Source organism: Gymnodraco acuticeps, unplaced genomic scaffold (assembly GCF_902827175.1).
Source record: "Gymnodraco acuticeps unplaced genomic scaffold, fGymAcu1.1, whole genome shotgun sequence".
NCBI lineage: Eukaryota > Metazoa > Chordata > Actinopteri > Perciformes > Bathydraconidae > Gymnodraco > Gymnodraco acuticeps.
Window position 1 is genome coordinate 703,039 of NW_022990003.1, and position 18,296 is coordinate 721,334.

Below are 18,296 nucleotides of genomic sequence, written 5' to 3' on the forward strand. Positions count from 1 at the left end.
AGGGAGGAAACACATGATTTAACACGATGAGACATTGAAGGAGAACGATTCTGACTACATGAAAGGATTATATGTAATTCTGGTTGTGGCTCAATTACCATTCAAAAACCGCCCTGAGTCCCCATAACTCCAGCCTTACAGTGTTTGTGCTCAAATAATTTGTACATGTTTAGAACAATGTACCATAACAAACAAACACCTACATGAAAAGGACATTGAGCTGGGTTCCTTTATTTTTTACCTCTTGTTTAATAGTTTTAAGAATTCCTCACTTCAGTTGTGTACAGATGTGTCCATAAACTTTTGGATAAAATACCAATGCATGTCCACCAGCTGTTATCAGCTGGTGGACATGCATTGGTATCAGAGATGTTTGGATCTTCAAAGAGCCCGATTCCAATGGCCAGACAGGCAAACAATTGCATTAAGCCATTCGAAATCGATGATCGGGCTCGATATGTGGTTAAATATAGCAGTAGGCTATCGATTTTCATAGATGAGAGTAACATCTACGTCACTTTACGGCCCCGCCCACTTTTGGGGGAAACAACGCTGTCATTTGAATGACGATCGAGCCTGAAGCCACAGAGCTCTTCCTTTACTGTCCTTTCTTCTTAGAGGAAGTACAGAAACACTGAACTCTTGATTATTTTTAATGTTTGAGGTGCAATAAACGACACAGCAGCTTTTTGGCATGATACAACTATTATGTTCCGCCTCGCTCATGAGAGTAACAGCTGGAGAAATTACAGCCTCGCCTACTGATTTTAATTTAACCATATATCAAGACCGATTGTCGATTACCAATGATCGAATGTAATTGTTTGCCTGACTGGCCATCGTAATCGAGCTATTTGAAGATCCAAAAATCCACGGTTTTCCCAAAAATTTGATCGGATTGGCAAAAACCTCAGAATTTGTATTGACCGCCATTCAAATGACAGCGTTGGTTTCCCCCAAAAGTGGGCGGGGCTGTAATTTATGCCCGGAAGTGACGCAGGTGTTACTCTCATCTTAAAACTAATAGAAAAAACTAAAATAGTTTTTTTTAAACTAATTGTATAATAATAAAATACAAATAAACCAAATATAAAACAACAAATACAATGGGCTATGAAATAAATAAAATGTATTCACAAACACAAAATAAAAAAATCTGGTTTTATTCCTCCTCGCTACTCTAATGATGTCATCAGTGTGCGACGTCACCACAGAGTTTGAGTTCTCCACAGAGAGATCTTATCATACATCCATGAGAGAGATACATGATGACAACAACAACAACTATAACACAAGCCTTAAAAATGCACTTTGGGTTTGACAACTTTCGATCTAAAATACAGGAGGATGTTGTTAAAGCCGTCGTCAAAGGTAAGACAGTTTATCTGTTGTGTTTCTCTTCGATAATTAGCAAACGTTAGCGGGCTTTTAGCAGCATGCATGCAAATTTAACTCACGTTACGTCGTGTTATTGTTTACATGTGAGACTCGGTTTGAATGATATCTTACATGCAGTGTTTTCAGAAAGAGAGATTAATTTGTTGCATTGTTGGGTCTTTTGTGTGTTTCCTGCAGGTGATAAGGATGTGTTTGTGTGCATGCCCACGGGAGCAGGGAAGTCGCTCTGCTACCAGCTACCCGCGGTCCTGGCTCCGGGTATCGCTCTGGTTATATCCCCGCTAATCGCTCTCATTCAGGTCAGTGTCTGACTGGGCTGCTCCAGCGCATTGTGCACTCTCAATTATGTCTTAAAGGTCACCTATGATGCAAAATCCACTTTTTCATGTCTTTTCTACATCAACATCTGTCCCCTCTGTGGAAAGAGATTCTGAAAGTTTCACGAAAAAAGATTTGCTCACTTTTTCTCCTGATCCATTTATTTAAAAACCTGTCTGAAAATGAGCTGATCAGATTTTGGCCACTTTATGATGTCATAACGTTTTTTTGGCTTGTGTAATCATTAGCCAATCACCAACCAAAGGTAACCCCCCCCCCCCCTTATCACCTGAATCTCCTCCTAGAGCACTATTGTGTTCTTTTTAACCAAATATCTCTCAGAGGGGCGTGGGGAGGGGCTCCTTATTTTCATCTAAAGTAACAGACAGAGAATCAGCACTTTTGAAACAGGGCTGAAACAGAGGGGATTATGGGATGCTGCTATATCTGAGACCTATAATATATTGATGACAAACAGTACCTTTTTAATGCAATAGCTTTATTAGCATGACCATAGTTACACACAGTATTGCTAAAGCTCTGTATAGTTGCAACATCTATACACAAATACATACATATAAACAGACTGTTACATTTTGAACAAAAGCAAGAATATGTTTTTTATTTGTATTTTTTACAAGGAACACAAGACATGAACATTCATTCAATTCATATCATACATTAATTTAAAAAATATATATATATATAAAATAAAAAAATAGATGTGAGATGTTCGATTGCCTCATTCTGTGGCAGGCAGAGACACACTCACAGTAGTGGAATGTAACAAAGTACATTTACTCAAGGACTCTATTTAAATACAAATGAGAGGTTCTTGTTATTTATTTGCGTATATATTGGGAATATTTGTTCATACTTTAAGATAGGGCTGTACCCGAATATTCGGTCGTTGGAGTACTATTCGGTTTTCAATTTCGTTATTCGGATATTCGTTATTATTATTTTTTTCGTTAAATTGAATTGATTGAAATCTCCAATATCAACGTAAGAGCTTGTGCCTCTTCGGGGGGTGCTAACACTTAACCATAACGTTTATCGTTTACTTTCTCCATCTTTATATGTAGATATTACTTTTCTCCGTCACGTTGTTTCCATAGCAACACAAACTTCCTGTCAACAGCGCTAACTCTCCTGCGCCGCCGAATATTCGCAGCTGATTTTTACCGAATATCCGGAGCCCGAAAAATGGTATTCGGGACAGCCCTACTTTAAGTACATACTTTTACTCATGTAGGGCTTTGAATTCAAGTCTTTTACTTGTAGAGGAGTATTTTCACAGTGTGCAGTAAAGGATCTGAATCCTTTTTCCGCCATTGTTTAATTCATTCATTTGTTTCTCCACAGGACCAAGTGGACCACCTGAAGAGTCTGAACATCCCCGCCTGCTCCATCAACTCCAAGCTCCCAGCAGGCGAGCGCCGGCTGATCTTTGCTGATTTAGGGAGCAGCAGTCCTAAGCTCAAGCTGCTTTACATCACTCCGGAGATGGTTGCCTCTCCTTCGTTCAAGCCCTGCCTGACGGACCTGTGCACCCGTGGCCTGCTGTCTTACCTGGTTGTGGACGAGGCTCACTGCGTCTCCCAGTGGGGACACGACTTCAGGCCGGACTACCTCAAACTGGGGAAACTGCGTGCTCGAATGCCGGGGGTTCCCTGTTTGGCCCTGACAGCTACAGCACCCAAGAATGTACAAGAGGACATTGTTTTGTCTCTGACTCTGCGCACGCCGCTGTCTTTCATTACACCTGTCTTCCGCAGTAACTTGCACTACGATGTGATCTTCAGGGAGATGCTGCCAAACCCCTTCGTCCACCTCCACGCCTTCATTCAGCAATCTCTGGCCCTGGACAGCGGCTCTAAAGGACAGGTTGGGATTGTTTGTTTAGAATTGATCCTTTTCTTTATGGGATATCAATAAGTACAAGCCCTCATTCATCTTACTTTTTTGACATTTACAATGCAGCAAAGGTTTGGCTTTGGAATTTCTAGTTGTTGGTTAAATACATCGGAAGCTTAGCATTAAAATGCGTTCAGATTTAGGAAACCTGTTTTTGTTTCAGTGTCAAATACACTATAATTCAAATAACAAGCTGGAAAGAAGAAAACATATTAATTGTACAGGTTTGAAACTTTTGAAAGGAAGTGTATATTGAAATCATGTTGGAGAGGTAGACAAAGAACAGCTTATTAAAAGGATGGAAACATAAATATCTGAACTTAAATGCATGCTCCAGATCATTTAACTGTATTGAGAGCCTGATTGATAAATAAGCTAGATATATACCAGATATATCAACCAAGTTTAAAGAATACATTTTTCGTTTATGTAAAATGTGGTGATGTATCATTTTAAACTGTCTACTATAAATGTTGGTACTCTTCTCTTAATGTTTTCTTTATTAAAGCTTACAAATCCTGTTGCACGTCACCTGTGTTGTAGGGAAGATTTTCCCTCTAACATGAGAATAAGAGCCCTGGTTTGTTTAACCTCTGTAATGCTTATGAACAGGGCTGTGGGATTGTGTACTGTCGGACCAGGGATAGCTGTGAATCGGTGGCTCACCAGCTGACCAAGCTCGGAGTCTCGGCCAAACCTTATCATGCAGGTCGGACTGATTTTCCTCCATGTAGTTGTAGAGTCATAAAACACGAAGATTTGTTCTAAAATGCTCGTGTTCTGCTTCTATACTGCAGGTCTGAAGACAGGAGATCGCACAGAGTCCCAGAATGAGTGGATGCAAGGGAAGGTGCTGGTTATCGTAGCCACCATCAGCTTTGGTATGGGCGTGGACAAGGCCAATGTCAGGTGAGGCAACTAGTTTTATTTTTTTTAACGTATTCTTTATTAGTTATTTTCTCACATTCCCCTTTGCATCCATTAGTACTTCAATTTAGATGAACAGTTTATTTAACAAGGGGTCAAAACATGTAGAAGGTCTCAAATCCAAGAAATTCAACATGAGAATATGAAAAACAAAACGTAAAGAAATCAAATCTGAGAACGTAAATAACACAGATATAACAAACATTAAATAAAAGATGGGTTATATATAAGGTCATCCTACATATTACAATAATACAGTCCAATATACTTAGGAAAAATGTCCATATACCAGAATATTTCAAAAATTCCTAATTTTAAAGAAGCCATATCATATTATTTTGGGATGTCACACAGTCCAGTTCCTTTTTTTATGCAGCCTTTATAATCATTCCATTATGAATCCCAGTGTCCTCCTGTTAGCAACAAGGATTTGATGTTCAATTTTGTTTACATTTGCATGTGCTGATGTTTTGTTTATCCTGCAGGTTTGTGGCTCACTGGAACTTGGCAAAGTCCCTGGCCAGCTACTACCAAGAGTCAGGAAGAGCCGGGAGAGACGGCCTGCCCTCCTCCTGTCGCATATACTACTCCGCCAAAGATAAGGAGCAACTGAACTTCCTCATCCGCAAAGAGATTTCCCGCAAACAGGTGAGAACAACAAGAGAGAACTCAAAATGTGAAGAGCTCCTATGCAAATCAAGTTTGTGAACATTGGTTAAACTTTTTTCTACAGGGGAAACGTGGCTCTCTGAAGGAGACTGACAAAGCAACCATCACAGACTTTGATGCCATGGTGGCGTACTGTGTTCAGGAAGCGTGAGTAAAGCATTCAGACACGTGCATGCTAGTCACTCTTCGTTTATTGCTAAAGAAAATGTAGTAAAAAGTACAACATCATTACATAACGGCTTCACCCTTTGCACATAACATAACATGACACAACTTCCATTACATGCATGCTGTGCTTTTCAAAATAGACATTTCTGTTTGTGCACAGCAGAGGGCAGACTTGATCTCGCTTTGTTGTGAAGCCTCCCTTAGGAACATGTTACTTATTTCTGCCTGCCAATTCTCATTTCTTAACAATGACACATATTTACCTTTAGAGAAACACATTTGGCTGCAACTCACTGTGATTTTTAATCGTTTCACACATTTTCTGTAGCTCTTATTCTCGTATTTGCCTGCATTGTTTAAGATATTTTGGTGTTCTTGGCTTCAGAAGCATTGTTGTTCCCCTTTAAAGCCCAGGGATGCTCCCAGGAATGTAGATTCTCCTGAAATGCTGGCAGCCTTAGCAGGTGTGTTTGGTCCTCCTCTGTGTTTCACAGCTGTGTTGTAGGGTTGGGCTTCTCTAAGGCCACTAAACACACCCTGTATATTGCTCTCTGAAATGTTTTGAATGCCTATTAATTATATGAACATGACTCTCAGTCAGAGTTATATTTAATTCTTAGGGATTCTTAAGGCTTTCGCAGGCCGTAGAGAAAACCTGTTGTTGTGTTTTGAGCCCATTTTGCACCATCCTCAGTTCTTTGTGTGGAGCACAATTGCTCAAAGAATAGATCCCCTGGTCTTGGTTTTGCGACAGCAGCAGCAGGTCACGCAGGTCAGCGCTGCCATTAAGATGAAAACCACTGCGGTAGAGCAAATAAAAAACAACATCAGCACCGGGTCACTCTTAAATGAAATAGAGAAAAGAGTAATATTACAGAGTGGAGACCCACAGATGAAGGTTAAGATGACAAAGAAAGCTCCCAGCTCTATCGGGGTGGCGTTGGGCAGACCTTGCAGCTTTACCCATATTTTATTCAGGATGCTCAGCGTCTCCTCTCTGGCATCCATCCTAGTGAAGTGAAAGCATTTAGAGTAGGTGGGGCGGCAGAATTAATTGAAATAGTATTGAAATCGTAAAATGGACAAGTGCAATAATCAGATCACAGGAAGATGTTAAAGTCTAAATATGTGTTGAGACAACATTTTGAATGAAGTATCGTGGAGCTCCAGACTTCATGATAATAATAATCATATGGCGATTGCTATATCAGTCAAATCAATGGGAATTTGTCGTTTTTTTCAAATCATGCCACCCTCATTTACAGTGAGAAGTTCATGCCTGGGTTTGGTTATAGCAGTGTGTCTTTTTTTTGCCTGTGTTCATTGGCATCAGGATGTGACCTGTTAGGGAGTGGTCACAAGCACATAACTTTAAGCTATTCGTCTGCAATTGTGTGCTTTTTCTAAATCAGTAGGTTCCTTTTTCAAGGGAAAGTAGGAGGATGAGATTGAGAAAGTAGGGCGGGAGTTTTATCGGCTTGGATTGCGCAGGATTAAACCATGTGGTTGTTATTACCAAGAAGAGTGAGTCTGTTTAGTAGCATAATGATACAGGGGGTAGTTCAGGGTGTTGAGCATAACTAATATAGGTTAACCCTTTTCAGACTTTCTGTAAATATTTTTTTAACAAAGGAAGAAAAACAGTCCTTCTATGTGTTCAACTGAACAGAAAGGCACCTGTCTCATTTAACGTGTAAAATCTGTTTTGTGTGTTATTTCATTTAAAGGGTGGGGTTCCAAGTGTCAAGTTATACGTGATGAACTGTTGAATGTGTTATTGTGCTCTGAGGTAAATCACTGGCTCTGGGTGTGACAGCCTGCTGCTCAGCTATTTGCTGGTTTAGCTGTATTAAATGTATCATAAAATATAATACAATTACCTACTCAATACAAACACTTCATGATAGATTATAGTTCATTGTTTAAGGACTTGTTTAACAATTGGGGAAGATTAATACTACTGTCCTCTCGGTGCAATGTGTAGTTAGCTGGCTGAAGACACCGTCAAGCTAGCTTAGCTTAGCTTATTTTTAGCTTAGCACATAGACTGTAAAAAGGGGAACATTTGAGCCCATCTCTGTCAAAAAGTAAAGGAGTCAACTACTCAAGAGCTCACTTTTAACACATATGTTATATGTTCAACTTGTTTAAAAACAAAGCTTAAACATTATTTTGTAATGGGTTATGGGTCTGACTATTTCTTGGATGGAAACTTTAAGTGCTCTGGACTTTTTAAGCACAAGATCTATATCACATGGGACGACTGATTTCTTTTTTTATATTGACAGAGAAACACTTCATTTAGTATGAAAAGAAACTAGCTATATCTCAGAAACTACATGGAGCACAGTTAGGTATCTGTGATCTTATGACAAGTCTTATAATAAAGACATGCACACATGCTACTACATTTTCAATAATCCTGATTTTGTCTATTGATAAAAAGAGATTTTAGTTTGTCTGTATGTTTAAAGATTCAAAGACTTTAAACCAATCAAAACAACGTTATGTGATTTGGTCAAAAAAGTGATTTTGTCCTGTGTTGCATTGCTCTGTAGGTCAGTTTAATTTCTTGTGTAATGAATAGCTAGCACCTGCCAGTTTACTTGTTTGCCTCCCAGCAAAACGTTGTTAAACAACATGACATAAAGCTGAGTCAGCACCTCTGTATAATTGTTCAAAAAGAAACTGAATACAATAACCTACATGAAGATTTACTGCATTACTGTTAAATGGCATTATATGTCATTTTGAAGGGTAGTTTGAGTTCCTGAACATGCAGATATCAAACCACAAGCTCTTATCAGTTACAAAAAAGTCAGATAGTTGGAAAGCGAAAGTGGCAGCTGACAATGACTGATAAAGACAATTTCTGCACAGTCAGTTGTGGTTGCGTGTTCATTTGAGTTCCTGTTTTCATCCTTTTATGTTAAATTCATACTTTAAATAATTGTAATTGTCTGACAAAATACTTGAAGCGTTGCCTTTTCAACCATAATTTGACCCACTCTTTATTTTCAATTAGTGTATAGCTCCTTAAACATCCTACTTAAATGCAATTGGTAAACTACAGAGTTATATTTTAGTAACACGCTGGTTTAACTTCCGAGTGTTAGCACCTAGCAACAACTCTGTATTTCTGAACACATTCTTCACATTCTTCCTAACCTTGAGTCCTCCTCAGGTGCTTCGCTTCTCAAACTTCATGTTTTACAGACACACTCAAAACAAAATGTACTTACCCGAGAGAGTTGTTTTCACACGCTCAGCCCAGCCCAGACTGACTGGCAGAAAAAAATACAAGAGAGGAGTAAACAGACGAGTTGATGAGGAGGAGGCAGTGATGAACATGACATGTCCTCCCCGAAGGAGTTACCTGCTGAGTGTTGAATTTGTCAGCGTGTTAGTTTGTTGTTGAAACCCAGAGCAGCCGGAGATAAGCAGGTAGAGATTAAGGCTAGAGGGATAATTCCTCAGGTACGGATGATACTCTGCATGTGGAGTCGAGCAAAAGTGAGAGGACACATAACATTAAATCTCCTGTCCTCTTAATCTCTTCTTGCTCCTCTGGTTTCTTGCTCGTCTCTTCTTATTCACGCTTGTTGGTTGCTCCTAACTTTACTTCCTCTGAGGCTGTTTTCTCTGTGCCAGTCCTCGTCTGGGAGTGACTGTTGCCTCTCAGTCTTTGTGTGCCTCCTTCCTTTCCCCACCTCCTTTTGTTGGAAATGCTTTTCCCTTTTTTTCACGACTGTGGAGACGACGTTTCCATTTCCAGCGAGGTCGTTAGTATGTTATTGAAGTGGCTTCTCTAATGGGCTGTTTCCCAAACAGACGCTATGTGAGAGTGTGTGGTCGTGTGATTATTGGCTGTTACGTAACTATGGATGGGTATCGTTTGAAATGTATCGTTTGAAATGTATCAATTCCGGTTCTGCTTATCGATTCCGGTTCTTATCGATTCCCCGTTTCGATTCCAAAATTGTAAAAGAAAGAGGTCAAACGTTTAGATAACAAAAATATCTTTATTCTTTTAAGCTTTAACTGACATTTTTACAAATAAAAAATATACATGAAATACAAATGTATTGCACAATAGCTGTGCTTTATTTGAACTGAGCTATGCCTGTGGCAAGCTATTAACAGGCATTACACTGTGCCTTGTCTTTTTCTTTTTTAGTGTAGTGGAGCGTCACTTTAGAACGTTTACCGCGATCCATCTGTGGTGTTATGAAGTGACTGAGCTCGTGAACTGTCTACGGGAGGGCGGGGGGAGCCTCTCTGCATGGCAACTGTGGACCTCTGTCGCCTGTCAGCGCAACTTACATGATGCCGTTTAAAAAAATGAAGGGCGGTGCCGGCCGGCTCGGTTCGCTGACGGCCGGCACCGCCATTCATTTTTTTAAACGGCATCATGTAAGTTGCGCTGACGACCAGCCGTTCTGTGATTCTCCAGAACACACAGATGGCCAGTCTGCCCTTACCCTGTATTCCACAGGTCACCGCGGCACAGACGGACCCGGTGGAATACAGGGTCTACCGCGTTTAGGAACCGTTAAGCAGAACCGAAATTGTGTATTTTGTATGGGTACCCGGCATTTTCTTATCGGTTCTCATCTGGAACCGAGTTTCGGTTCCCAACCCTATACGTAACACTGGATCTGATGTAGAAGTGTGTAGCCTTGTTCTAAAAATGTTTTTGCATCTAAAGCTGTGATGGTAAACATAATTGCATTGTGTCCTAAACAACCCTGGATATACAGGAAAGTAAGACAAATTACCTCCCAAAATAGATTAAGTTTGCACTATCTGTTCTTGTTATCAGTACACAAAGAAGTCAATACTATAGCTAATAACTTTGTGTGTATTACTGTAGCTTGTTTATTTTCAGTCATTTGTATTTTTTTTATTGGACTGATCCTGTTTGACTTGAAAAATAACAGAAACATTGATCACAGTATTGTGTGGTTACACAACAGCTAACAGATCAAAGATGCCCCAGATGGTCCCCGTATGATAGAGAAGTTTGCTGTGTGCTCAAAAACATCATCAGGCTCGACCTTGTAAATGCAGACTCTGTAACCAAATTCAGACTGTGAATGTTTTTTAACTCACAGGAGCTGTTTTAATATCCTGACTTGTATAAAAAGGGCCCTATTAAGCTTCGTAGGGGTTTCCCTTTAGTGTTATATAGGTTTGTGAGCATGTGAATGGTCTGCAAAGGCTACAATCCAAAATAGTTTCTCTCTCACAAATCCCCCCCATCTTCCATTTAAAGCAGGGGTGGGGAACCTTTTTCCCCTCAAGGGCCATTTCAATTTGTCCAACATCGTCCGAGGGCCGTACAAATTATTGACCTCTGCTTAAAAATACTAAATACAGCCCATTCATTTCGCCTTTCTTTCATGCTGTGCAAAGAACAAGCAACCTTTTAATCCAGATATCTTACCATGACTCGCGCATGCATGCACGTGCACGGTTGTGGCGTGACCACCAAAACAGAAAGATGTGGACAAATGTATTTAGCTTCCTATCCATGTGGACATGATTTAAGTGTGGGGGGGACCTAACCTCCTCTCGGGGGGTCCGGGGGATGTTCCCCCGGGAAGATTTTTTTTTAAATGTTGAAGTTAAAAGCATCAATCTGGTGCACTTTGAGAGCAACATTAGGAGATCTATGGAAACATCTCTCAACACCCATATGAAACAGAACTCTAAGCAGATTTACTTTTCTTTATCGATATTTTACAAATCACTCCCCTTTCAAACTGTATTCTTCTTTATTAATAACAACTTTTTTTTACTGTCATATTGTATTTTATACCTGTTTACTTTATTCTCTTATTTTTTATAACTATAATGATCATATAAAGATGTGCCTTTACCTCACTGGTTGTAGAAAAAGCTTCTTATATTCGTTAGCATAGCTAGCTAACCAGATGCTAATAACAACAAAGTTATTGACTGTATGATCAGTATGACAGATGAACAGATCGCCACTGGGCTTACAACTAAGACATGTGTACGGCTCCTTATGGGTACTGCAATTTTTGGAAGTGCCGGAGCCGCGTTCTGGTGCTCTCCGTCAGCACTACACCACTGCTCTGTGTCAGACGAGACATATACCACGTGATGACACGTTAGGCTCGTGTTGTATTCAAGGACCCTGACCTTGGCCAGGAAAAACAGGCACTCGCTTGTTTATAATTTTTTTACGGTTTGGATTTCTTTAATTTTTTTCTTTTTTGCGTGTGTACATAAATTACCTCGAGGGCCGTACCAAATTGTCTCGCGGGCCGTATACGGCCCGGGGGCCGCAGGTTCCCCACCCCTGATTTAAAGTGATGTTTACAACTCAGCTAATGGGGCTCAGTTAATGGGGCTCAGTTAATGGGGCTTCCACAAACAACAACCAACATAATTATTACATTCAAATGAAGTACATTATTCAAGTTTACATTAACTTGGGATAATAACACGGGAGAAATTAGCGGAAGCGCTCTCTTTTCCTCTCTTCCCCTCTCTCTCTCTCCTGACAGCCCGTCAGTATCGTCTCATGCAGCTCACTGATCCAGTAATGAGTGACCCAACAGTGAAGAATACATATATCTATAACTAGTTTAGCTTGTTCCAGAGGTAGATAAAATAGCTAAGTGTGTTAGGTCTAACTCTTAATGTGTGTTCTGCTCCGCTCACCGGTCCGTCACAGCGGGTGGAGCTGCAGGATTTCTGCTCAGACACGTTGCATAGCGCTATTTTATTGTAATTTTCGGACACCTTAAAATACTGCCAGTCTGGTGAAGCCATTTTGGCGAGCTTGTTTTGCCGCGCACGGAGAAAAGTGTCACGTAGGCCTATTTTACTTCATAATTTTACGTTATGCGATCGGCTCTCGCGATCGGCATTTTTAGAGAGCTCCGATCGATCAGAAGAGAGTGAGTATCGGCCGATATCGATCGGCGGCCGATCGATCGGAGCATCCCTAGCTATAATAGATTTGATTTATTTTGTTAGCGCTTTTACAGGTGCTCAAAGTTATAGGTTAGTTATCAAGTTATAGGGCCTCTTTAAGATTTTAACAAGCTGTATCTCCTATTTTCTCACCAGTTGTCGCCATACCACCATCTCCAAGTTCTTTGGGAACAAGACGCCCAACTGTGCCGGTGCCTGTGACTTCTGCCGTAACCCCAAGCTGGTGCGAGCCCAGCTGGAGAAAGGGAGCTCCCTCAGCACCAAGACCAAGGCCCAGAGCAGCCAGCCCTCAGGACCCTTCGGTTTCCTGCCGGGCTTCTACGAAGGAGGGAAGAAGGGCTACGGCTTTGAAAGGCAGGAGGAAGTTAGTGACGTTTGTAACATAAAGTATATGTGGACCTTAGACTGACGTCACACCTTGCAGGTTTGATGAAGGGGAAGAGGACGCGGAGGGCGGTGAAGACGATGGCTCAACGAGGAAAAAGGAATTTTCTAACCTCTACAAGAAGCAGATGACCATGCGGAAGGTAAATCAAAATCATCAACAGAAATATTGTCTTTGAAAAATATATTTTCTATTCCTCGAAAAGCCACTCCATGCAGTGTTTGTGTTTTGTTTTTGTGCTTCTGTATGCCAGCTGTTGGCAGCAGGAAGGTCTGTTGAGGCCCTCTGTTAGAGAGGACTGTGTTAAATCACTCCCACATGTTCAAAAATTGATGTTAAACTATTTGTCCGCAAGTCCATGTAGAGATTTTCTACTTCAAAACACATCATCATAAAAATAGGAATGGCACATTCGTAAAATAGTAGGAAAAAACTGGCATAAACAATCACATAAGAAGTTTTTCATGCCATCTTCTCGCAAATCACACACTATTCAGACCTCCCTTTAAAGCTCTTCATGTGCTTGATCTCTCTGGTTGTAGTACTATTCAACTTTTGGTTTAAATGTTAATCTCATGTGAGCTTCCAAGATGGCCATACCTGAAGTATATGTCTTTTTGGAAACATATGGATCATCCTGTAACGGGGAAGAAAATCAATATTCTGCAGAAGATACCTTTTATCATGCTGTGAAACATTTTGGAATCAGAATGAACTGATCCAACTCAGGATTTCCACAGCTGTTGATCTTTTTTTATGAGAAACCAAGGAAGTGACTGTTTAAAGCTGCAGATGAAGATATTCTCTATATTCCTTAGTTTGATTATGGTGTTTGTTGTTGTAGTACTCACTTTGGCCAGGAGTTTAAAGTGCACCACTCCTCTATGTTTCAAATTTAGAATAAAATAATTTGTGCTTTTACCATGTGAGGTTTATTTTACATAACTTGCTCAATCACAATATATGTAGTTCCTTGTGTTTAGAGCTCAAAAAGGAATTTAAACTCAACCTACATCAGAAATTAATACCATTTACAACATTACAACTACAAACACTTGATTCTTACAAAAAAAGTAGAATCGCCTACAAATTCCCCTTGTTTTTAAGTCAAAAACACAAAATAAACTATTTAAATTGAAGACAAATAAATTAGATTAATTCTTTTTTTCCTCACTTGGTTCTCAAGGCTTGTGCTCAATGAGAAAATAACAGGAAAAGAAGGAGAAAATGCAACAAACGTCCCAAACTGAACACTAAAATCAGTTATTTTGGCAGAGTTAAGGTTAAGTCTGAAGTGTTATTCTAGCAGAGTTAAAGGAAGTGTCCCAGTGTGTCATTTTAGGGATGGGTATCGAGAACCGGTGTTGTGAAGCCTTGCCGTAGATTGAAGCCCTGTTCGCGGGGATGCGCAAAGGTGACGTCATCGCCTGTGTTGAGCGTTCGCCTAGTTTAATAAGCTTTTTTCTCTCTTTTGAATGATATATTTCCCAAGTGTCTGATACTGGATAACCACAAATACTAAGCAATGATATAACAGTAATGATATTTATGTTCCTTATTTTAGACTAGGTTTTTCCTGGTGTCAATAGGGAAGATCTGCACTGTTCTCTACATAACATGTTCAGCAGAGCAGGTATTTCTCCTGCCAGATATGGCACCCCTCCTACAACTTTGTCCAGGAGAGTCTCAACTTCACCAAAATCATACTGGTGTTTGCTGTTCCCCTCTAGTGTGTGCTCACAAAAGCATGTTACTCTGGGCCCAGCAGGTAAAAAACTAAAGAGGGGCTTCCATATCCGGCAGACCAGGTGTTGTAGCTGCCGGATTTGGAAGCCCCTCTTTAGTATCCGAGTATGATTTTGGTGAAGTTGTGACTATCCTGGACAAAGATATAGGGGGGCTTCCAAAAACGATGGTTGTTACCGAGTGGCTGAATAGGACTACAGAAATTGTCGAGGCCGTTGTACGTCATTACGCCGAACACGTAAACACTCCCGCTAAATTTGTTTTCCCCTGTGTTCTGCTTGAAAGCAAGTACCTGCCTATCTTTAGTATCTGTATATCTATATCTGACCATTAGAATCTGTATTTTTGAAATTGTCGTTTTTAACACCGTAGTTTTACAAATTATAGAATAATTAATTACCAGTGTTTTCCAATTTTACTCGGCAGTTCGTTTCGTTAGCTAACGTTAGCTAAAGCTAGCGCTACTAGTTAGCTACGCAATGGTTTGTTGCTTTGCTCCGGGTTGCAGCCACATGTCTTCACATGAAACGTGCTCGTTCTATCGTTTCCCGGCCAATGTTTTCCAAAGGAGAGTGGATTCGTGCTATGAGGTAAGCTGACGTTACATTTTTGTCCATGTCACGGTGAAATAAATGTAAATGATGGGTAGTGACTGTATCGCCGTTTTAGAGATGGCGCTGCTGAAAAGACCGCAACATAAGTAAAGATAATGAATACATCCTATTAAAACCTGTGTGGTTTATATGATAAGTCTAATTAGTACAAGCAGCATAACGTTTCACCATGTAACTAAAGATTGTAGTCAGGGAAATCAGTTTGACATATTGAACTAATAACAAATCACCTCTGGCTGGCAGAGAACTCTCTGCTCCATAGCTTCTCTTGGACGTAAAATCACATGTACATTTTAATATTCCATCCCTCACATACTTTTGTATATATAATAACTTATATTTTGTTTTTCTTGTTATGCTGCTGCAACACAAACATTTCCCAAATTGGGATCAATACAGTAATATCTTATCTTAATTCATTAAGAAATATAACTATTATAATTAGTGTAGCAGCTGACACCTATTTTCAATATGGATTCATCTACCATTTATTTCTTTAATTCAATGTATCTATAAAAATGTCAAAATAGTGAAAATGTTCACGAGACAAAGTGCAAGGTTATATCTTTAGATGTTTTGTTTTAGCCTATGTACTGTATGTCTTAATGCTCTTATATGTGACGGTGTGACTTCCATGAAACTAATATTTTATATCTTCCCAACAGACGAGCTGACAGGAAACCTAACACTCTAACAACCACAACATTGCAAAGGCGAGTAAATGTAAATTAAAAACGATTCACAATTTTTTAATTTCTTCTTCTTTCTTGCAGTGAGGTGAAGCTGACCTTGCACTTGGTGCCAGTAAGGATGTTCCTCACGCAGGCTGAATGTTTCTCCCTCCTTACTGACACAGAAGCCCTTGATTTGCAATGCTTCACTAATTGTCATTTCCCTGGCTCCGTAGGGACACTTTACCTCCAGCACAGCGGAAGACCCTACCAGACCATCTGGAGATGCCCCCAATACTCCTGATTGGGAGAGCCACAAACCTGACTCATGGACAGTCAGGTTTGCAGTTGTGAATGCCTTGACGCCCTCACATTCATTCATAGTCCCCCACTGTACAGACAAAACACCATCAAGGGCCTGTTGTTGCCCTAGCACCCTGGCAATAAGGGAACCAGTCACACGCTTTGACCTCAAGACAGCTCCAAAGTTGCTGGCAGTCAACCTTCCTTTCCTGAACAAATGCCAGTTTGGGTTGGTTCGCTGACCAGTGGTAGCCACCTGAATTGCCCTCTGTTGCTCCTCAGACAATGCCATGCTTGCCACAATTGCCTCAGGTCCCTGATGCCCAACAGATTTGATAATTTCAGGAACAGTAAGTGTTTCCAAGCTGTAGTGTTCCTCTTCTGGCTCGGGGGAGAGAAGCCAAGAAATTTCTGAGAACCTGCCCCCGAGTCTGTCCCTCAGCCAGTCACGATCTTCGGAGGTGGGCTCTCTTGTCAGCGGGTTGAATGAGTTATTGGTTTGTAGGAAATAGCTCCTCCACTGAATGTGTACGTTTAGCTGCCTTTGGCTTCTTCCACTGACAGGGGTGTCCGTGCAGCTGAAATTGTGGATGGCAAAGATGGCTAATGCAGCCGCATGACTGCATTTCCATTCTCCACGTGGGCATTCACATTTTGTGGAGAGAATTCCCTCTTCTCCTGTAGATACCTGTGGTGGTGGGATTGTTTTATTATTTAAAAATATATTTACATTTGTAATGCCTTCCCAATTATCCCTTTAATTGTTTATAGCCTACTGTATGTTTATTTCATGGATATTTCTGTGTTTTCTGGTGTGTAATATTTGTAATCTTGGGGCCTCTTCTCTCTAACATCTACATGCTACCACTGGCTCAGATAATGAAGAACAACAAAATAAGTTACCATAGCTATGCAGATGACACACACATTTACGTAACCATTTCACCAGGAGACTATGCTCCAATTCAAACACTGAGTAAGTGCATTGAACAAATCAATGACTGGATGTGTCAGAACTTTCTCCAATTAAACAAAGATAAAACTGAGGTAATGGTTTTTGGAGCCAAGGCAGAACGTATAAAAGTTAGCGCTGAGCTTCAGTCTGCAATGTTCAAAACAACAGATAAAGCCAGAAATCTAGGTGTAGTCATGGACTCTGACCTCAGTTTCAACAGTCACATTAAAACAGTTACTAAATCAGCCTACTATCACCTAAAGAATATATCTAGGATTAAAAGACTGATGTCACAGCAGGATTTGGAAAATCTTGTCCATGCTTTTATCTTCAGTAGACTGGACTACTGCAATGGTGTCTTCACAGGTCTCACTAAAAAATCTATTAGGAAGCTGCAGCTAATTCAGAACGCCGCTGCTCGAGTCCTCACTAACACTAAGAAAGTGGATCACATCACTCCAGTTCTGAAGTCTTTACACTGGCTTCCTGTGTGTCAAATAATAGATTTCAAAAATACTGCTGCTGGTTTATAAAGCACTGAATGGTTTAGGCCCAAAATACATTTCTGACCTCCTGCTAAATTATGAACCATCCAGATCTCTGAGGTCTTCAGGGACTGGTCAGCTTTCTGTCCCCAGAGTCAGAACTAAACATGGAGAAGCAGCGTTCAGTTATTATGCTCCAAATATCTGGAACAAACTCCCAGAAACCTGCAGGTCCGCTGCAACTCTGACTACTTTTAAATCCAGACTAAAGACTTTTATTTTTGTCGCTGCTTTTAATTGAACTATTCACATCTTAAACTGCACTGTAACTTTTATCCATGTATATTTTTCTTTTAATGTTTATTTTATTAGCTTTTCTTTTTAATGACTAATTTTAAATGCCATTTTCTTAATGTCTTTCATTTTTTGTAAAGCACTTTGAATTGCCTTGTGTTGAAAAGTGCTATATAAATAAACTTGCCTTGCCTAATAAAGATTTCATGTGACACATAAAATGGATTTGTTGATGAGAATTAATGTGAATAAATTAACTCTAGGTTAACGGTACTCTTGCTATCACTACTCACCGACACTCTATAAACCTTGTCCCTCATGCTAGCCCTGACAACACCGGTAAGCACACCTTCATCTAGGCTGCACTGTTTTACGTGTCCTAGTGGTTCTCTCCTCTATCTACACTCTTCTTGTCATCTTTGTAAAACGATATCAGACTGGTAATTGACACAGCCATGACTTCTAGTTAAATTCAGT

The 18,296-nt window shown here is 40.2% G+C and overlaps 1 protein-coding gene and 1 long non-coding RNA gene across 5 annotated transcripts in view; one reads left to right on the top strand and one right to left on the bottom strand.

Moving 5' to 3' along the window:
• The first annotated feature begins 1,209 nt into the window (after window positions 1–1,209).
• recql5 (RecQ helicase-like 5) overlaps window positions 1,210–18,296 on the top strand; it is a 44,707-nt gene continuing 27,620 nt past the window's right edge. For all 4 annotated transcript variants that reach the window (XR_004568650.1, XM_034212929.1, XM_034212930.1 and 1 more), the window contains exons 1-9: window positions 1,210–1,371; window positions 1,576–1,697; window positions 3,082–3,603; window positions 4,246–4,342; window positions 4,431–4,542; window positions 5,046–5,208; window positions 5,294–5,376; window positions 12,502–12,720; window positions 12,791–12,893. Coding sequence is in view for 3 of the 4 variants with exons in the window: in XM_034212929.1 (XP_034068820.1) it covers window positions 1,266–1,371; window positions 1,576–1,697; window positions 3,082–3,603; window positions 4,246–4,342; window positions 4,431–4,542; window positions 5,046–5,208; window positions 5,294–5,376; window positions 12,502–12,720; window positions 12,791–12,893 (1,527 nt within the window). In the remaining variant the exon portion in view is untranslated. The remainder of the gene's footprint in view (window positions 1,372–1,575; window positions 1,698–3,081; window positions 3,604–4,245; window positions 4,343–4,430; window positions 4,543–5,045; window positions 5,209–5,293; window positions 5,377–12,501; window positions 12,721–12,790; window positions 12,894–18,296) is intronic.
• Window positions 4,561–9,047, bottom strand: LOC117544122. The gene is made up of 4 exons (XR_004568651.1): window positions 8,774–9,047; window positions 8,640–8,681; window positions 6,288–6,406; window positions 4,561–6,197 (listed from the first exon to the last, which is right to left on the bottom strand). It is a non-coding gene; the product is annotated as an uncharacterized LOC117544122 (long non-coding RNA).